The sequence below is a fragment of the Sapajus apella genome, unplaced genomic scaffold (assembly GCF_009761245.1).
Source record: "Sapajus apella isolate SASKATOON/1434 unplaced genomic scaffold, GSC_monkey_1.0 scaffold5, whole genome shotgun sequence".
In the NCBI taxonomy this organism is placed as follows: domain Eukaryota; kingdom Metazoa; phylum Chordata; class Mammalia; order Primates; family Cebidae; genus Sapajus; species Sapajus apella.
The window spans coordinates 15,984,146-16,006,847 of record NW_022436945.1 but is presented as its reverse complement, the minus strand read 5'-3'; the positions used below and the strand labels follow the sequence as shown (position 1 = coordinate 16,006,847).

The following is a 22,702-nucleotide window of genomic DNA, read 5'->3' as shown; positions in this document are numbered from 1 at the left end:
GAGGCTGAGGCAGGAGAATTGGTTGAACCCAGGAGGCAGGGTTTGCAGTGAGCTGAGATTGTGCCACTGCACTCCAGCCTGGGCAACAGAGCAAGACTCGGTCTTAAAAAAAAAAAAAAAGAAGAAGAAGAAGAAGAAGAAGAAGAAGGACACAACATCACTTCTCTGATACTCTATCACTGCCAAAAATGCAGAACCGGAATCTAAACATAAGGAATAAAGCCAAATTGAGGAATAAAGCCAAACTGAGGAACAAAGCCAAACTGTGGAACAGCTGACAAAATGAAACAAAAAACTGAGAAACTGGCCCAGATTAAAGGAGACTAAGGACACATAGCAACTGAAAGAGATTTACAGTCCAGAATTTACTTTTGCTATAAAAGACATTACATAAACAACTGACAAAATCTGTATAAAATCTGTAAATTACATAATAGGATTTTAGCAATTGAAAAATCCAGATTTTGATAACTATACACTGGTTATGGAAGAGAACATCCTTACTTTTAGAACCACACATTGTGGTACTTAAAAACAACAGGGTATGTTTATTTACCTTCAAATGGTTTGAGGGGAAAACAGTTTGCATGCATGTGAGTATGTTTACGCACATGTGTATGTACAGATATACACAAGCATAAAGCAAATGTGGTAAAATGTTAACGCTGAGGTATCTGGGTGAACTTCCTTCTAATATTTGTGCAACTTTTCTGCAAGTTGAAATAAAGAGAAGCACTCATTTCTTAATCAAGATGCTGGCCTACCTCTGCTTGCTACAGAACCTAGTAGTGACAAACCTATCAAAAAACATTCATGGGAGGTGACATGTTAAGAGACTCTGGACAGCTTCCGGGTCTAATTTTTATGTTATTAAGATAATTATTGAAGAATTTCTTGCTGCAGATTTAAAGTTTGATAATACCCAGTGTCAGTGTGCAAGTGGAGAGAAAAGAACTTGCACACACTGTTGTGAGTTTAAATTTGTGCACCCTTTTAACATTTTTCCGATGTCTATTATAATTAAAGATGTGTACTCTTTTGAACTAACCATTTCAATTCTGGAAATTTATTATACAGGTAAATAATCTGTTACTGTGCCAAAACATGCATACAAAGATGTCCAACAAAGCAACATTTGTAGTAACAAAAACATCCATGTGTACAACGAGGAATAAATTGCTAGTTAACACAGTACCTCCCAGTTATGCCTATATACTCACACACACAAGTCACTCAGTAACATCAATTTTGAAAGAGAGAATGAGATCTCCATTTCTCGTCTCCCCTTCCCCAGTGTATACGTAAAACACACACACCCTACACATGATTATTAATGATAATGGGCAGCAGCAAATATTGCATTTTGCTTTAAAATGCATAATATGACAAAAATGTTGTGTTTTGTTTTACCAGTTAAGTTTGGCTTAGGTAAACTGCAAGATAAAATTGCATTCTCTAGACATCAACTGATAGTCACTCAAGCACCAACTCTAGAATACAAGTGGCTTAAAATATAAATAGAGAAAGGCAGATAAGTTAAGAATTTACAGGAAAAAAAAGTCTCATTAAGCAAATTTCACTAGGAAAACCATTTTAGAAAATAAATGCTTGACTCAAACAAAGAATCACATCAAACCTAAGGGTGTTCCACAAAGAGAAATACAATGAAACTTTAAAGACATTCCAAGTGTTTATTCAGTTGTTACCAATAACTCCTTCAGACACCTCATTTCATCTTGTGAACTGTCTTTAAAATTAAACACGTGCCTTTATAAATTTCAGTCACAGTTTCCTGATGATTTTGTCTGCCTTCTAGTTTGGTCTTCTCCTATGCCCTTACCCAATGGAGAAAAGTAAGATAAACCTTTGAGAGAGGGAAACGTGTTCAAGACCTGAAAAGTGTCACTTGATGAGAGCACACACACAGTTTCTCATACATGCTAAGTGCATGGACTCAGGAACTAGGCTATTTAAATTAAAATCCTGGCTTTATTGCAAACTAGCGGTATGACCTGGAGCAAGAAATTTACTCAAATTCTCAATGCCTGAGTTTCTTCAATGGAAAACACAGATAAATGTACTTCCAATCAAAAAGGTTGGTATACGTAAAGTACCTATAATAGTGTCCATCGGAAAACACAGATAAATGTACTTCCAATAAAAAAGGTTGACGTATGTAAAGCACCTGTAATAACATCCATCACTGAGTAAGTCCACAACTACTCTTTCAAGGCTGGATTACTGAATGATATTTAATCTAATAAATATTGTGAAACTGAAATGGTCCCCTCAAAACAAGTGTATATTTATATTGCCTTCAAAATACATATAATCAAATATCGATTTTATAAAGAACTACAACTCAACAACAAAGAAACTTGATGTATAAATGAGCAAAGGAATAGACATTTCTCAAAGGAAGATATACAAGTGGCCAATAAGCACATGAAAAGATGCTCAACCTCACTAACTAGGGAAATGTAAATCAAAATCATAATGAGATACCACTTCATTCCCATTAGGATGGCTCTGATTTAAAACAAAACAAAACAAAACAACAATAACAATAAAGGAACAAGGGTTGGCAAGGATATGGAGGAAACTGGAACCTTTTGTGCACAGCTAGTGAGAATGTAAAATGGTACAGCTGCTATAGAAAACAGTATGGTTCCTCAAAATATTAAACACAGAATTACCAAATGATCCATTAGTTCCACTTCTGAGCATATACTCAGAAAAAATGAAAGCTGGGATTAAAAGACGGTTGTACACTAATATTCATAGTACCATTTTTCACAATAGCCGAAGAGTGGAAACAACTCAAATGTACACTGACAGTGAACAAATGGATAACAAAAACGTGGTACATACATACATATGATGGTATATTATTCAGCCTAAAAAGGAAATTCTGATACATGTTACAACATGAATAAGCCTTGAAGATATGCTAAGCAAAATAAGCCAGACACAAAAGGACAAACATTACAGGATTCCACTTATATGAGGTACCTAGGGTAGTCAAATTCATGGAGACAGAAAAATTGGTGGCTACCAGGGACCTGGGGGAGAAGGGGGGATAGAGAGTTATTGTTAAACGAGCACACAGGTTCAGTTTGGGAGGATGAAGCATTCTGGAGATGGATGGTGGTGATGGTTAACTACAATCACAACAACATCAATGTACCTAATGCCACTGGACTGTAAACTTTGTTAAGATGGTTAATTTTACATTATGTATATTTTACCACAAAACCATATATATTTAGTTTTTCCTTAAACTATGGCTTAGAGAGGGATAACTAAGCTCAGCTTTGAGGGGTCCTATGTTAGTGCCAGGTCGAGTGGCAGCAGCTGCCCAGTAACAGAAAAAACAGAAAAGTAGGTACCAAAACTAGCAATAAAAAATAAAAATAAAAAGGAACCTGAGGAGTATATGTATGAATATAAATGGTTCCTATTACCATCAGGGTAAGGATACAAAAGGAGAGAGAAGCATAGTGAAGTCTGCTCTAGAATCCACACTTCCCTAGGAAGGGCAGCCAGACAGCACGCTGCAAGTATCCCTTTCCCCAACTTGCTACATAACAGGCTTTGTAGGTGCTTTGTGTGTGTCCCAACAAACACTGCTGGGGACTGAACATATTCCATGGAAAATCCACAATGTGATTATGGAAAACTGGCTTGTACACACAAGATGTCACACAGTTTTCTTCCTTGCACTTTCCCTCTTATTTCTCACCCTCACTTCAAATTGTTAAGTAATGGAATTCTTTTGCCTATTTCACCTAAAACTGAGATGATGAGGAAGGTGGGAGAATGACAATAATTAATTGCTCTACTAGATTCTGGTTCCTTTTCCCTTTCACCATTCAACACACATATAAGTGCCCATTAGGTGTTAGGTACCACACTAGACACTTGGAACAGACAGTAGCAAATAAGAAACTTGAAGCATTACAACAGCAGCTACTGGAGGGCAGACATTATGTTACAAACTTTGTATGCATATCTCACATCATACCCATATCAATCTTTATTTTTTGAGACAGGGTCTTGCTCTGTTGCCCAGGCAGGAGTGCAGTGACTTGATCTTGGCTCACCGCAATCTCCATGGGCTAAAGTGATCCTACTCCCCAGTAGCTGGGACCACAGGTGCAAGCCACCATACCCAGCTAATTTTTGTATTTCTTGTAGAAACAGGGTTTTATCATGTTGCCCAGGCTGGCTCAAACTCCTGAGCTCCAGTGATCCTCCTGCCTCAGCCTCCCAATGTGCTGGGATTACATGCATGAGCAACCGTGCCCAGCTCCCAGATCAATTTTACCAGGTAGGTATTATTATCCTCATCATGCAGATGAGGAAACCAGCTCAGAAACTACCTTGCACAAGTTCATATACTGGTAGATTCGGTTCAAAATGTTAACTATATTACAATGTTCATGATTTTCTATGTACTCTGCATTAGGACAGAATTTAATTGCATTTCAGTTATGGACACCACATTGTAAAAAGGGTGACAGAGGCCAGGCATAGCGGCTCACGCCTGTAATCCCAACACTTTGGGAGGCCAAGGCAGGAGGATCACAAGGTCAAGAGATTGAGACCATCCTGGTCAAAATGGTGAAACCCTATCTCTACTAAAAATACAAAAATTAGTTGGGCATGGTGGCACACACCTGTAGTCCCAGCTACTTGGGAGGCTGAGGCAGGAGAACGATTGAACCCAAGAGGTGGAGGTTGCAGTGAGCTGAGATTGTGCCACTGCACCCCAGCCTGGTGACACAGTGAGACTCCATCTCCCAAAAAAAAAAAAAAAAAAAAAAAAAAAAAAAGAGGGTGACAGCATATGAATTTTTATGACAGGATTGTAAAGTGCACAACTGACCTAAAACTTTCGATGATATAGCACTGATTTGGTGTGTGTTGGGGGTGGGGTGGAGGGGGCGACAAAAATTCTGAAAGGAAACTTTCTTTCATTACCTTCCCAATCCTTCAGCTACTGACTAAATTTTATAAGGGTAAAGAGTAAATTTTTCTTTGATTACTAGAAGTAAGAAAATGTTTTCTAAAGCTGTAAATATGGCTGAGGGCCATGGCTCATGCCTGTAATCCCAGCACTTTGGAAGGCTGAGGCGAGTGGATCACCTGAGGTCAGGAGTTCTAGACCAGCCTGGCGAACATGGTGAAACTCCACCTCTACTAAAAATATAAAAATTAGCTGGGCGTGGTGGCGGGCGCCTGTAATCCCAGCTACTCAGGAGGCTGAGGCAGGAGAATTGTTTGAACACAGGGGGTGGAGGTTGCAGTGAACTAAGATCGTGCCACCGTATTCCTGCCTGGGCAACAGAACAAGGCTACATCTCAAAAAAATAAAATAAAAAATAAAGCTATAAACACAAAATTCAAGAAATCTAAAAACATCCATCATGGGAGCCACACCTAGACTACATACATATATACACTTGTATGTGTGCACACATATATGTATATCATAATCCGATTCTGAAACAATTTTTTTTGCATTTTTCCGGCACAAGAACACTATGTTACAAACTGCAATAGGGACTGTGAGAGTCTTCTGAATGTATGGCTTACACTATCAATCAGAATTCTGCAAAGAACTTTTTTTTCTAAATTGAAAAAGAACATGAAGATCTACATATACTTTCATTTAACTAAGAGGTTTTGGGTTCTTTTTTCTCTTGGTAGAAATTACACAGTCACAGTACCAGCCTAGCCTCCATTAAACAATTTTTGGCCAATTTCTAAAGCAGCTAAGCCTCTGACACACAGTTTCGTATTTTCACATACTTGAATCCAGCAGTGCATCTTTCCTCTTCAATAACACTGACCAAAGCATTTACAGAGTCCCACGAAATAAGGTCTAACACACAAAAGAAAGACTATGAGTCAGGTTTATAAGGAGTTAAGCTATTTCAGAGAAGCCTGCTCCTAAGGCAAAATTAAAGCTAGCAATTCCCATTTTTAAATACGTATAAAATAGAACATTGTAGATATTCTATACACAAGTTTAAACATACCCAATAAACTAAAATAAAATGACAGAAATCAAAATTCCTATGTTCAGAATGGGGGAGAGCAGATTTCCAAAACACTTTCTGTAACACCATTCATGAAAAAGGAAATGCCTTTTTTGCTTGAGTGTTAATACAAAACAATACATTTCTTCTTTTGAATTGTAACTTAGCTTTCTGTTATCACATATCATATTATAAGGATCAAACCTACACTTGTGGTAAAAATGAAAACCACTCTGAAGAAGCTGTCTTAACCACAATTCAAAGCTTAAAGAATGGCTTTCTGCCAAAGTGTATCTGAGCCATCAAGCTGTCATGTTGCTTTCATGCACTGCTAGGACCAAAAGAGCAGGCCCACCAGCTAGTATCTGCTCACTCAAGGCGCACAGGAGGCCACGGGGCTCTGAAAGGGAAATAAACAGCACAGGAGCACAGGGCTTGATGATGCAAGATCTAACTGCAAGCTGCTTTGCCTTGGGTGATACTACAGGCTGATTAATACTTCTACAAACATCTGACAATATTTGTCTCTGCTCAGCACAGGCAAAGGAAAGGTTTGGAACTGAGACTGGCCAGATCACCAAGCACTGACTAAAGTACGCATCATCAGTAACTTACGGAAACAACAGTATATGAGGGAAAGCCTTGGGAGTAAGAGTCAGGATGGCAATGCAGAAAACAAGAACAAGGCCCCTAGTAAGTGCACACAATTTTCCGTTTTCAGTCATTCATGTTATGTATTTACTTGGTACTTTGCTATGCTATGTATGAACTTAACTGTACAAGCTGCAAAGGTGTTGTGTTACAGAGTTAATTTACTAGTTAACTGTCTAGTCAACAGCCCTATGCCAAATTGCTTAATTAGGAAACAGGAGATTAGTTTTTCTTTAAAGATGAGCTCCACTGTAGCTACTTAAGTCTTAATATTCCTTCTCTCACCAACTTATGCACAGGCATGTTTCCTAAAGTCATGTGCAGTCTCTACTGTCTACAGCACCAGTACTACTGAACTCCTCCCTCATCTTGCCTTCCACCACAAGCAATTCACTGACAAATTCCATCAATTGTATTTCCAAATTATCTTCTCTATCTCCATTCTCTAAATCTGTAGATCAGATGAAGCTCTCATTGCCACTTACACTTGTAGCTTCCTCAACTGGCTTCATAGAGCAAAGCAAAAGAGACAGCAATAGACAGAATACATCTCCTTATGTATATTCTCATTTAAGTCTCATTAACAATCATGAGAGGTCAGCATTATTTCTAATTTAAGAGAGAAAAATGAAAGTCGGAAAGCCACAAGGTGAGGCTTTCCCTCACTTCTGACTCCACAATGATCAATAAAGGATAAAGATAATGAGCCCCACATATAAAACAAATAAGGAAACCATATTCTGTTCTGTAAACTACTTATATTCTTTGCCTTTCCAAAATAATGGCTTCATCTCAATCCACTAAAAACATTTATTCTCTTTTTCCAGTAAACAAATCACCTATCATTATTTAATATTTCAAAGAACTCACTTCTTAACCTGTAATCTATCTCTCAGCAAACCAAAACTGTTGAATCCCAAGGATGAAATACTATAATATTCCAATTTCAGAATATGAATCAATATCATAAGGTGAAATAAACCAGGGAAATTTGTGTTAACAGCTCTAGGGATCAAATTCAGACTCCTAAAGGATTATAACCTAGCAATGAAGAAAATGTCATACCACTGTATTTGCTGAGAAAAAAAGAAAAGAAAATGCCAACTTGCTTCCACAATAAACTGGAAATACACACTAACTATTTTAGGCTATAACTTTTAATGCTGGCCAACATTTTTTTTTCTTAATAGCACACATGCCCATTAGAGACACATGGCTGAAGTTGTAAGCTTGTATTATTCACATTCAAGTTGACTCAAGTGTGTACAATATTAATACTGAGTTCTCAAATACACATCTGTAAGCAGTAGGTACCCACTACATGAATAAACTATAATAGCAAGTCATCTGTTAAAACACATGCAACAAAAACAAAAAGATTATGGAATCTTAGCTATTAAACTATATTATTGGCCGGGCGCGGTGGCTCACGCCTGTAATCCCAGCACTTTGGGAGGCCGAGGCGGGTGGATCACGAGGTCAAGAGATCGAGACCATTCTGGTCAACATGGTGAAACCTCGTCTCTACTAAAAATACAAAAAATTAGCTGGGCGTGGTGGCATGTGCCTGTAGTCCCGGCTACTCGGGAGGCTGAGGCAGGAGAATTGCCTGAACCCAGGAGGCGGAGGTTGCGGTGAGCCAAGATCGCGCCATTGCACTCCAGCCTGGGTAACAAGAGCGAAACTCCGTCTCAAAAAAACAAAACAAAACAAAACAAAACAAAACAAAACTAAACTAAACTATATTATTTAGGTCAATTACAATTTAACAATGATTAAAGCACAATGAAATGATGATTTAAAAAACTGATCTGTAATGTCTAATTTCCGCAATAGAGAAGAAAACTAAGTGATATTAACTTTTCAAATTTTACAATGCAGAGAAAAGGGAACTACTTTACCAAATTCAGGTAGCTAAAACTGATAGAACTATTTTTCTCATGGAGAATGCCCTACAAAGATACAACACTACAGGTTACTGTTATTACTTGCTCCACAGCTTCAATTATTTTTGAAGCATGTTGCCACTTCAAAAAAGTGATAATTCACATTTCTGACAGATTTTATAAAGAAGTGATATCAAGATCTAAACGGGAGTCTCTCAATACACCTTAAACATTCCCTCACGTAGTTTTGTTGAGTCTAAAACTAATTTATGGGAAAATGTGATATACCAAGTTCAGGTCTCCAGCAATTACACCCAGACAATTCTTCACTGTAACAACAATAATCTAATAAGCCATTGTGATTAATAATGAAAATATTATTAAACATAATGCTATTAGTTAACAAATTGGCTAGTTGTACTTTTAAAATATTAGGAGCTCGGGATATGAGTTTCAGATTGAAAAGAAATCCTTAATTCTAAATAAAAACTTGAACTTTGGAACAAAAATCAAGTTGAAGGGGAGTGATTCTGTTAATTTTTTCCTACTATCCAGCAATGTTTTGGTTTGGTTACAGTATTTCTCCAAAATTAAAACCACTGGTCCAGGCATTATATTCAATGAGCTCTTTATTCTGAGAAATACTACTTGTCCTTGATCAGCTCTCTCTTTTTTGGGCAACTTCTAAGATCTGAGATTTATGCTATTTTCACAGCATTCTCCTGACTTCATCCTCGCAGGCCAGATCACTTCTCACTTAACCTACCCAGTTCACTGACTCAAAACCAATGTTCACGTATTATTCTTTTACAGGCAGAATGCACAGCAAACTCTTTTGTTTGTTCAGGCTGTGTGTAAATGAGGGATGGGAGGAGAAGAGAGAGAAAGGGGCTGGGAGGCTGGAAGAGAGGAGAGGGAGGAAAGCAGAGAACACTGGAGTACAAAAGAGCAGTGAAAAAAAAAGAGAGAGAGAAAAGATTGTTTGAAGGAGTTGTCAGAGCCACCAAGTTGAACAGAAATAAAAGGGGGCAATAGAGTATCTAGTGGCCATAAAAGGGCAACTGTCTACCTCCTAACAAACCAAATCTGGTCAGTCCCAAATATGGAAATGTGCAGAGCTTTTCTTCTGTGGAATATGAGCATAGATCACAATCAGTCTTTCCTCATAAATGATCTCACATTTGGATATCTACCACTGTGAGAAAAGGCTGGTGAATTATTACATAAACTCTTTCCATCTTTTGCTTCCCCAAAATCCAGGTTTTTCTAACAAAAACAAACCAAAAAAAAAAAAAAAACCCGTAACAGTTTTATGGTTATTCTAGAGCATCAGTTTCTGTAAAATAGGAATGTTAATTGTTAGCAATCTGGAGAGTTGTGAAGACTAGGTAAATCACCTGGTGAGGGACATATGGTAAGTACAATATTGATCCAACATTAGCATACACACTCAGATTTTCTTGGCCTTCAGATTTACCAATCCCCAACTCACAAGAGTTCAATGATGACAACTTTCCAGAACTTGAAATCATTTCAAAATAAGACTACCTTCTTATATATCTAGTTATTCTCTCCATTTGTAAATTAAAAGGTTGATAAATAAGAGTATTACTTGTTCTGCCATGACAGAATAGATGCATGTCTGAAAAACCTGGTATTATCAAAAGTTCATTCATTTAACTAATATTTGCTGAATACCTGTTATGACTATTCACTGTTCCAGGGGATGAAGATATAGGAGTCAAGAAAATAAGCAAAATCTGTTAATGGGGGTGGGGGAAAGAAAAGATCTGGAAAGTAGACCAAGGATTGAAAATTGGCTTCCTACAGAGAAAGTGACTGTTTATTTCAAATATGAATACTTTCAGTGGGTTTTGCCTGCACCCAGTCACCCCCGTTTTATATAGCACATATGTGTTGTCTCTGGCCTGTCCCTGACCCAGGGCTAGAATTTCTCACTCAAATTAATTTTTCCACAGAAAATTCAACAATAAAGGAGTTTATTTAAAGTTCATGCACATTTGATTAACCTAGCTGCCTAGCTGCTGCCACCAACACTTCTACAGGCATTGTTTTTTTTTTTTTTTTTTTTTGAGACATCGCCAGGCTGGAGGGCAGTGGTGCAGTCTCGGCTCACTGCAACCTCCGCCTTCCGGGTTCAAGTGATCCTTCTGCCTCATCCTCCCGAGTAGCTGGGACTACAGGCAAGTGCCACCACACCCAGCTAATTTTTGTATTTTTAGTAGAGGCGGGGTTTCACCATGTTGGCCAGGATGGTCTCAATCTCTTGACCTTGTGATCCGCCCGCCTCGGCCTACCAAAGTGGGGATTACAGGTGTGAGACACTGCGCCCGGCCTCTAAAGCCATTTGTAATCCCTTTATCACCCTTGGGTGCCATCTCTGGTTACTGATCTCCGTTTGGGGCCAACTAAACTAAAATGCAGTTTAGTTTCCTTCTAAAGTACACTCTAGGAAGAGAAATTTACCAAAGAAAACATACAAGCCACTATCATACATGATGACAACTAATGAAAAGAGACATAGCTTTCAAGAAACAAATTCCACAGAGAGACAACATGAAACCTTGTGCTTCCAACAGAATAACCAGCATGAGATGGAAAGCAGTGACACCGAAGTGAGTAAATTTGACTTAAGGAAAAAAAGAAGCAATCCTTTTACAATGCCAAAATGCCAAACAATGCTATGGAAAAGAGTAGGAAGAATCGAATCATCTGGGAGAAGACAAGGGGTTAATGTGGAATAGGGAGAATCTGGTGAAACAAAGCAATAGAAAAAAAAAAGAATTCAACTCTTCCATACTCTGAATCCACATGTTTTCATTTACTGCCTCCACCACTAAAGACATGTGCCTACACACATCTGTACAAAGACAAGTAACCATCATCAGGGTAGTTAGCACACTGATTGGGAGAGGTTATTTATCTTCTTTAATTTCAAAACATGATTTCTAAAGAGCATATCATGCCCAATTCAGAGAACTGAACTATGTACTTTGACTCAATTTCCAAGAACTTGCAGAAAAAGATGAATTACGTGTATTATCTTTTGTCCTTCTCTTTTGGCCAAGATTTCTTCCATTTTTCAACTCCCAAGTGTAGAAAACTAATGTGCAAATTCCACTGCTATGAAACAATTTACCACAAGTCATCATGCTCTTACTGTTTTCTGAGGTGAAAGAAACTATATTTTAGACAATCTTAAAACATACATATGCTGATACCGCCCTACTTTGAAGCCTTAATTTAAAATATTCACCAGAAACTCTGTAATCATCCTCAATAAATCTACAAAGCAAACATCTGTTGTTACAAGGACACTGTGGGAGGCACAGGAACTAATCCAAGAAAAATAAAATTTTAAATGTTATCGAAATCTTCACAAAAACAGGAGCTTTAACATTTGAACATTTAACTACCTTCAATATTTGTAATGTATCTAACTTATGCTTAATTTTTGCAACCTTTAATTTTATATTTACCTTCTGAATTAAAGAAGCATCTATTATACAAACAAGTCCTAACATATAAAGAATGAAAAATAAACTGAGAGGTTTTATTTGTATTTTTTATTTTTTTGAGACAAGACTCTTACTCTGTTGCCCAGGATGGAGTGTAGTGGCATGATCTTGGCTCACTGCAAACTCCATGTCCTGGGTTCCAGTGATTCTCCTGCCTCAGCCTCCCAAGTAGTTGGGATTAACCACATCTGGTTAACTTTTGGATTTCTAATGGAGATGGGGTTTCACCATGTTGGCCAAGCTGGTGTTGAACTCCTGACCCCAGGTGATCCACCCACCTAGGCCTCCCAAAGTGTTGGGATTACACGTGTGAGCCACTGTGCTCAGGCTGAATTGAGAGGTTTTAGCATGCATCATTTTTTTTTTTTGCACTTTATTTTTATTTTTGAAATGGAATCTCACTCTGTCGCCTAGGCTGAAATGTAATGGCACAATCTTGGCTCACTGCAACCTCCGTCTCCCAGGTTCAAGCAATTCTCTTGCCTCAGCCTCCCGAGTAGGTGGGGCTATGGGCGCCCGCCGCCATACCCAGCTAATTTTTATATTTTTAGTAGAGACAGGGTTTCACCATTTTGAGACCACCAGGCTGGTCTCAAACTTATGACCTTGTGATTTTTAGTAGAGATGGAGTTTTACCATCTTTGAGACCGCCAGGCTGGTCTCAAACTTATGACCTTGTGATCTGCCTGCCAAGGCCTCCCAAAGTGCTGGGATTACAGGCATGAGCCACCATGACCCACCTATTTGTATTTTTTTTTAACTGCATGGGTCTCTTCCATCAATGCAAATCAAGGGCAAGTCCTTCCACAACTAGGATGTACTGTAAATTTCTTACTTATGAACTTTTAAATATTAACCAGGGCAGGCCGGGAGCGTTGGCTCACACCTGTAATCCCAGCACTTTGGAAGGCTGGGGCAGGCAGATCATGACGTCAGGAGATCAAGACCATCTTGGCTAATATGGTGAAACCCCATCTCTACTAAAAATACAAAAAATTAGCCGGGCATAGTGGCATGCGCCTGTAGTCCCAGCTACGGTAGGCTGAGGCAGGAGAGCTGCTTGAACCTGGGAAGCGGAGGTTGCAGTAAGCCAAGATAGCACCACTGCACTCCAGCCTGGGTGACAAAACAAGACTCCATCTCAAAAAACATATCTATCTATCTTTCTATAGATATATATATATCTCAAAACATATGTGTGTGTGTGTGTGTGGGGGGGGGGGCAAACAAATACATACACATCACAAAACAATACAGCAACAAACAACAAAACCAAGGTTTCACAGCAAACTAACTGTTCTCTATCATCAAAGATTTTTTAAAAACTACTGATCTGGTAATACTTGTCTTAGATAACTGAAGGCTTTTGTGGCTGAGGTCGGCTTGGTAATATGGATTTATTAGACTGAGTTTCATAGTTTTCCAGTTGACGACCACTAGAAATTAGGTCTCTGCAATCCCGTACCTATACATGCCCCTGAAACAAAATTTTAGAATTCATAATATTTTCTATTTTGTTCTTTTCTGTTTCATTTGGCGGGGGATGGGGTTCCTGGGAGGCACTAACTTACTAAATTGCTTCCAGAGTGTGCTACTACCACTGTAGCAGCACAGCAGTTTGAAAACCACTGATCTATGAGTTGATAACCATCACAATGTATGCCAAGGGGCTGATACTACATCACTCTACTTAATAAAACAACCTTGGTAAACGTCACTCAAAAGCCACTGCTGCTATGTTCTCCTACTCTCTTCTATTCCTTAGATATTCTCTCCTAATAACCTTTACTTCAAAAAATAAAAGATGGTAGAAGGACCCCTGAAAGGAATGTAGAGGATATGGCATACTATTAGAAGCCACACTGAAACTTAAATGCTAGTCACTTCTTCTCAGAAGGCAAAATAATATAAAACTAATACCATTTCTAAGGGACATCTGTGACTAAGGGAAACATACACTAGTGGAAACAACAGTCACATAAATGTGCATATATTTTATTTCAATCTTTTGATAAAATTAAAACAGAAGTTTTAAGAAATATATCCTTTTCTATATTCAATGCACTGATATTTTATTTTCTATATAATACATGCTTTAATGCTGGTCATAACCCACTGAATTTATTTCTTGACCCACTCATGAATGTGCTGAAACCTGCAACTTGAAAAACACAGCTTTAGAGAACACACAAATCAACCCAGCAGCGTAAGATGATCACAGATAAAGTAGCAGACCCTAGTGGCCACCTTCTTTCACTGATGAGAAAAAGCCCAAATAATTGATAACATCTGTCAAATAGTGATGGCTTATTTTGCTCTAGGAATAGCATAGAAGAGTACAAGACTCAGTCAGGGTAAGAAAAATGTAATAGCACACCCTCTACAAAAAAAAGTTCCGATCTGCATTTAATAATCACCAATACTTAATCTGACACTGGCCTCCCACATGCCCAAACCTGCACTGGATGTATACGTACAATTATCCATATATAAATCATATTATAAAATTATGTAACAAGTTGCTTTTTAAAAAAATATATAAAGTTATGAGTTTTTTCAAGTCATTCTTAGAACCTGTTACAATAACAAGGGAAGCATTAGAATTGAAATGCTGGTGGGGTAACCCCAGAATCTAAGTAAGCTCTTAATCACAAAGTTATTAAGACTTACAGGCCGGGCACGGTGGCTCACGCCTGTAATCCCAGCACTTTGGGAGCCCGAGGTGGGCAGATCATGAGGTCAGGAGTTCGAGACCAGCCTGGCCAATATGGTGAAACCCTGTATCTATTAAAAACACAAAAAATTAGCTGGGCATGGTGGCTTGTGCTTGTAATCCCAGCTACTGGGAAGGCTGAGGCAGAAGAACTGCTTGAACCCAGGAGGTAGAGTTTGCAGTGCGATGAGATCACACCACTGCGCTCCAGCCTGAGCGACAGAGTAAGATTCCATTTCTGGGGGTTGGGGGGCGAAGTCTTGCAAAGGGAACAGGACTTCCCAACTCTAGCTGTACATCAAAAACCTCTGTGGAGTTAAAACAAAACAAATGGATTCTCAAGTGCTACCCCAAAAGAAAATGTTGAGATATCAAGTATTATAAAGAAACATATTTTGTAAACAACACATTGAACACTATCCTGAAACCATTACGTCCAAGAATATCTTTTGAGGGTGGATACTATTCTATGCCATCAGACATAAAATTCCTGATTGAACTGACTGATCGCCTTGGCTAATAAGCAGATGATTCTACCTTGGAACTTGATTAGATCACTGTCATTATGAATTAAGAGTTTAATATAAAGCAGTTTCATCTTAACAACTAAATTCCATTAAGAATTTAACTGCTAACATACACCAAAAGGATTTTAACAAGAGGTAGCCTAACTGATAAAAATCATGGACTATACCAGTATTTCTATTAAATTTATCAACCCATGATAGATTTAAACCTCTGTCTTCCCAATATTGTTTCTTTTATTACCTAAAAGAGAGTTCTGAACCTAATGTAACAGCAATGAATTCAACATTCTTTCTGGGTTGTTCACTTTTATCACTCTTTAAAAGGAACAATTAATACCAATCACACAGTACAAAAGTTAGGTTTTTATTACATCACTCAAAATTTTACAAAAATAAAAACGTCAAAAGTTTTTGATGGTTAAGTGGGTATTACGAAGGCTAGAATTACTCTACTAGTAACCACAAGTAACAGCAAGGCTATATATCACAAACACATGAATGATTAACTACATAAATACATTGGTAAACAAATAAAAATCATGATATTAATTTTTTAAATTACTCATTTTCGGCCAGGCACGGTGACTCACACCTGTAATCCCAGCACTTAGGGAGGCTGAGGTGGGTGGGTCATCTGAGGTCAGGAGCTTCAGATCAGCCTAACCAATATGGTGAAACACTGTCTCTACTTAAAATACAAGAATTAGCTGGGCATGGTGGCGGGTGCCTGTAGTCCCAGCTACTTGGGAGGCTGAGACAGGAGAACTGCTTGAACTTGGGAGGCAGAGGTTGCAGTGAGCTGAGATTGTGCCACTGCACTCCAGCCTGGGCAATGGAGTGAGACTCCATCTCAATTAAAAAAAAAAAGTAAATACATAAATTATTCATTTTCCTTTATGTGAAAATTCTTTGTAAAAGACAAAACTGTACTAAAAAATCCAAGTAAAAATTGTTTTGTTTGGTCAAATTAGTACCCCAACTGAAGACTTCATCCAACAATTTCCTGTTCAGGCTACCATAAAATGACAGTATTGTAGAGAACTAGTCTGTGATGTAAAAGATAATTACAGACTAACACATGAATAATCCCTAAACTATTTGGTGAATGAAATTACAGCTCATTACTATTAAAACCTAGGGAAAACATTTACCACAGTATTTTCCATAACTATATTTCAAAAAGGAAAAAGAAAATCCATGGGCTTTTGTAACAAAAAATACTACCATAAATCCATAACCACATCTATAATCAAAATATTTATATATCTTAAATGTGCAATAACTAAATACAGAATATCTTAAATATGCAGTAACTAAATACAGAATCATGAGTGTTCATTCTATCCATGACCTTGGAGTCACTGGGAGATTACTAAAGCATACCTTTTAATCCACGCCATGGTACTTCAAGAACATGTTAAGGTAAGTCACAGCTTGGAATACTTCGATGCACCTCAAAACACCTCAGCCAGTGTATCTGTATCATTCTCCTTTCGTTTTGAGATCATAATGGTTCCGAAGAACTATAATGCTTCCATTTGAATGATAGTCTCATAATTTCAATGACTTAAAAACAAAAACAAAAAATAAGGCCTTAAGTGTTGGTATGTTAAACCATTAGTGCACTGTGTTAACTGCTGCCATGACTAAGAAAAACAAAAATCAGCTGCTACGACTGTGTAACACTGTCATTTTTTATGTGAACCCTCATATGAATGAGGGATACAAGTCAGAGTGACAGTCCTTGCTTTATCTTTCTAGTAAAACCCCACAAATCTCTTTGCCCCAATTGTTTAATTTTCTTCTCAAGGAAAAAAAAATTACTTAAAAGACTGGTCTGAAGACTTGCTAGGTGCTAGGTTTATTTTTCAATGACCACTATTCTATTCTGTTTGGGTGAGGGCCAGAAATCACCTATACACCTATCTAAAAGGAAACTGATAATAGATTAGGCAGAGGATCCTTCGAACAACGCTCCTCCCGATGATATTACTGAATCATGTTAATTCCATGGACATCATTAAACTGAAAACAGCTCCAGTTTCTAAAGCTTATTTCTATAGTAGCATTCATAAAAATGAACAGATAGATGGCTACCATCAAGTTTTACTGCCATTCTGTGATTGACTTGACAGGTATCTGTGCCTGTCTTCCACACCCTACCCCACCTTTCTTACATAAAAACATAAAAAAAATTTCACTTTTAGAAATGATATAGTAAGAAGTGTATGTGTCACATTTGAAATCTACTAAGAATCCACACTGTTTTTGCCACAAGTCTGGCATCATGTAGCTACAAGAACACTAAAGCTACACAAGGAAAGTAAAACTAACTGATAACTGATCAATAAATATATATATCTACTGTCATAAAGCAATTTAAATTACTTTAGGATGACTGATAAGGCAAATTTTAACATAGGCAAGCCATAAAAAGAGCTTCCTAAGAAAGAAGATGAGAAAGGTTCTGTTATGCTCTAGGCATGTGGAACAGCTTGTGTAAAGAATGAAAGATGAAAAAGTTTCCCAGCTAGGGCTAAAAAGTATGTGCTAAGGAGAAAGTGAAACTATTTCCTAGTTGAAAGGGTAGATGTAACTGATTAAAATCTTTTAATCCACTATCAAAAAAATTACATATTTTTAAGATTTAGATTTATTGTAGATTGTAGGGAATGTAGGGTACAAAATGTAGGTCACTCTTCAGAAAGCTTATAATGGTGACAGAATTACACATAGGAAAAAACTCTACCAAAGTAGGGAAGAAACTAATGAAGAACAGAAACAAGAGACCTGGTCCAATGAAATCTCTACCTGTAGCCACAACCATATTTTCAAACTGATGACTTTAGCACATTAGTCCAACCCTCTGGCCCCTTCCCATTCCTTGGAATAAAAAGCTGGGCGCAGTGGCTCACACCTGTAATTCCAGCACTTTGCGAGGCTGAGGCAGGTGGATTATCTGAGGTCAGGAGTTAGAGACCAGCCTGACCAACACGGAGAAGCCCCGTCTCTACTAATAAATACAAAATTAGCTGGGCATGGTGGCGCATGCCTGTAATCCCAGCTACTTGGGAGACTGAGACAGGAGAGTCGCTTGAACCCGGGAGGCTGAGGCTGCAGTGAGCCAACAGAGCCATTACACTCCAGCCTGGGCAACAAAGCGAAACTGCATCTCAAAACAAAAACAAACAAACAAACAAAAGAAAAATTGGGATAAAAATGAAATAATGGAAGGGGAAATACTTAATACATGTAAAGCATTTAGAACAGTAATCTGGAACACAGTGATGACACAGTGAACTGGGAAGGCAGGCAGCAGTGAACCCACTGCCTCAAACCTGAATAAATGAATGGGCTTTTTTTTTTTAAAGAGACAAGATCTCGCTTTGTTATCCAGGCTGTAGTGTAGTGACACAATTATGGCTCACTGCAGCCTCAACCTCCTGGGTTCAAGTAATCCTCATGCCTCAGCCTCCTAAGTAGCTGGAACTATAGGCATGCACCACATGCCCAGCTAACTTTTTTTTGTTTGTTTTCAGAGATGGAGTCTCACTATGCTGCCAGGCTGGTTTCAAACTCCTGGCCTCAAGCTGTCCTCCTGCCCTGGCCTCCCAAAGTGCTGGGATTATAGGCATGACCCATTGCCCCTGAACTGAGAGGACTTTTTTAAAAATATAGAAAGAAATGTTAGTAAAGTCATCTGTGTGGAACTCGAAGACTAGAACATATATTACACCATCACTGTTTTTCAAAGTATACGTAATTTTGTACCTATTACACTTCCTCACAATAATCCATCACCATATCTTAAGAATCACAAGTCTTCTATCAACTTTATACTATACCTTTGACCATTATGGTACTTACCACTAGTAGGATACATATTTTATGCTATTTTTCCAATGGTCTTGATTAATTTGCACTGTACAATGTACAGTCTTCTGTAACCATCCTTTTGGCAACCAACACCATTTTGTAACAACGGATCTATATAAGAGTGCAGTGGTTGGTAGTTTATCAAACCCAATTTTATTATATTCACTCTTCAATAACTAGGCAATTCACTCTCTGATCATTAAAAAAACAAAAACAAAACAAAACAAAAAACAAGAATCTCCCTCAAAAACACAGAGAAAACATCTGAGCATAAGTAACCCAAATGTCTACCTACCAATGAATGGATTTTAAAATGTGGTAAATGCATACAATGGAATACTATTCTGGTTTAAAAAGAAACAAAATTCTGACAATGCTACCTGGATGAACCTTGAAGACATTATGGTAAGTGAAGTGAGTCAGTCGCAAAAAGACAAATACTACATGATTCCACTTACATGAAGTACTTAGAATAGTCAAATTCACAGAGACAAAAAGAATGGTGGTTACCAGGGACCTGGGGGCAATGGGGAGTTATTACTTAATGGGTTTGGAGTTTCAGTTTGGGCAGATGAAAACAGTTGTGGAGATAGATGGTAGTGATGGTTGTACAGCAGCGTGAATGTACTTACTACTGCTAAACTGTGCAGTTTAAAAGTGTTAAAATGATAAATTTTATTTAAGTATATTTTGCCACAATAAACTGAACACACCTGATGGATAGGAACTTTCTTACATTTTGATAAATTTTCTAAATATTTCCCTTGTTTTACAAATTGAACCTATTTCTATCTTCATTAAGTGGCACTACTCATCCACCCAGATAGCTGCAACATTCAACCATTTTTCTTCCCATCCTAAGCCAAGTCTTACAAATTGATTTTTGTAAGACTACTTAACACTACTTGAGTCTGATGCCGTTCTTTCATTTCTAATGCCTCGGTCTTCCTGAAGTTCTTCCTTACAGAATCACTGTAATAGCCCTATAGCCAATCACCTATCCTCAAAAGCCAAGTCTTCACAGTTATCACTAGCTATTTTCTTGAAATAAAGCTCCTGTTTTGAAACCTTTACAAAGGGCTCCATTGTTTCTTCAAATTTGAAGCTCTAAGCAAAACATTAAAAAATGTCTTTTTGTCTGATCTAACCTACCTTTCAAATGGGCTCACTTTCACAAGACCATTCTGCTTCCCATACGCTATGCCAGATTCTTTACTCCCTCTTTCCTTACCATCCCCACTACGCTCTTCTACCTCCATGCTCGAATGCACACTTCTCTATGTGGAATCCTCTTCCTCCCAACTCCTATTGATATCTATTCAATTCTCAGACACTGTTATATGTTAACAGAAACATGAGAACGATTTGGCAGTATCTAACAAAAGTATAAATGCACATATCCTTGCAACCAGCAATTTCACTTCTAAGCATCTGTCCTACAAAAATACTCAAACATACAGGACACAAAGATATTCACTACAGTGTTGTTTCTAAAAGAGAAAAACATCTAGTTGGGCACCAAATGGGAACTGGCTAAATATATTATTACAACTATATTATGGATATGGAATACTACACAAAATCATGATGGGGGCAACCGGAAATACATGCTGATAAGAACTAAAGAAGAATTATAAATTTTAAAAGTAAATATAACACATAATATACAATGATATGAGCCCATCTGCCCTGAAGAAAACCCAAACCGTATTTATATACTTTTATGTATATTTAAGTACACAAAAAAGTTGTCTGGGAGAATATACTCAAATTTTTAACAGCAGTTATCTCTGGGGAAGGAAATGAAATTTCTGCAATATTTCAAATGGGTTACAGACAGGAAGAAGCCACACAGACTCACTATCTTACTTTCTCACTCCAAATCTATGTGGCCTGATACAGCTCCTACTCTACTTAGCCACTGATATAGAACTTAGCTAAATGGCAATAGCTACACAGAGCCCACGTGCATATGCAGCCTGTCTTGGCACAGACTTACCTTGGCCACAAGCTCCCTAGCTAAAAGTACTCACAGCTGCCAGTGACATACTCTGCAAGTCCAGCTCTGGCAGAGGTGAGAAAATAGCCACATTCTTACTGGGCCTCTACTCAGGCTTACCTTTCTACTGATGTTCTGTTTTCTCCCAGTTAAAGCAATGTTTACTAACACTGGGCACTTGTGGTTTTTTAACAAACTCATCTCTTACAAGAACCACATTCTGACTTGGCAGGAGGGTCAGAGGACAGTCCGTACTCAGGTATTCCTTAACAAAATCTCCTGCCCCCAAATTTCCATAATTCATCTTCCTCTAACATAGTTAAAAAGTTTAAAACTGAGAAGTAGAAAAAGAAATGCTTCCTGAAGCTTTCACTGGAATACCCAGTCTGAATTAACCATTCCCTCTTCTTGTGTACCTCAATGCTCCTTGGGAAATGCCCGTTATATGAGCTACGGTGCTCTTCCTTAGTTTCCTCAAGTGTACCTGGATTCCCCAATAAGGCACGAACTCCCAAGAGCCAGACTGTCTTCACTTATCCTTTATATAACTTAAGATGTTCAAAGTTCTTATCTGTAACGGGGCATTTTTGTTGGGGGGGGAGGGGTTAGGGTTTTGGTGGTTTTTTTTTTTTTAAGAGATGGGCTCTTGCTCTGTTGCCCAGTCTGGAGTGCAGTAGCACAGATCATAGCCCATTGCAGCCTTGAACTCTTGGGGCTCAAGGGATCCACTTGTGTAGCTGGGACTACAGGCGTGCATCCTCACCCCCTCTTTTTTTTTTTTTTTTTGTAGAGATGAAGTCTTGCTATATTGCCCAAGATGGTGTCGAATTCCTGAACACATGCAATCCTACCTTGGCCTTTTGAGATTACAGATGTGAGCTACCACACCTAGCCTTCTAACAACAGGTTTTTAAGAAATGTCTCTCGAGTATAATTTGTTTAAAATAGTTCAGTGCATGACGTTTGACAAATTCACAGATGAGATGTATTTAACTTCAGAAGAAAAATGTCAGTAGACAGCCTAGGCAACAAAAAGTATACATATAGAGAGAGGGCCAGGCCACATGGCACACACCTATAGTCCCAGCTACTGGGGGAGTTGGGTCCAGTGAGGGTGGGAAGGGGGGTGTGGAGAGTGGCTAAGGTGAGAAGACTGCTGGAGCCTAGGAGGTTGAAGCTGCAGTGACCCATGACTGCACCACTGTACTCTAACCCTGTACAACAGAACAAGACCAAAAAAAGATGGCAGGAGGCAATATTAAATGAAATAAGAAAAATAGTTAAGTTTTAAATGAAGTTCTATTTCAAATTATTTCATGAAATGAGAGCTTTGAGTTGGAAGAGAGAATATAAGCCTGAAAAACCAATACATGTCACAGGCAAAGTAGAAAAGTATAAAAACTTTTAATAGCATTTAAATAGAAAACAGTCTATCTCTATTTGTACCTAAAGGAAAAAAGCCTGTTT

At 38.1% G+C, this 22,702-nt stretch overlaps 1 protein-coding gene across 5 annotated transcripts in view; it reads right to left on the bottom strand.

Moving 5' to 3' along the window:
• Positions 1-22,702, bottom strand: part of RBPJ (recombination signal binding protein for immunoglobulin kappa J region) — a 263,865-nt gene that overhangs the window by 58,404 nt on the left and 182,759 nt on the right. For 2 of the 5 annotated variants that reach the window (XM_032273632.1, XM_032273626.1), the window contains exon 2: positions 16,744-16,926. The exons of 2 other annotated variants lie outside the window; for them this stretch is intronic. In XM_032273632.1, the coding sequence (XP_032129523.1) occupies positions 16,744-16,760 (17 nt within the window). In that variant the 5' untranslated portion in view covers positions 16,761-16,926. Of the gene's footprint in view, positions 1-16,743; positions 16,927-22,448; positions 22,462-22,702 lie in introns of those variants that run through there. One more of the 5 variants, XM_032273629.1, reaches the window with a different exon arrangement.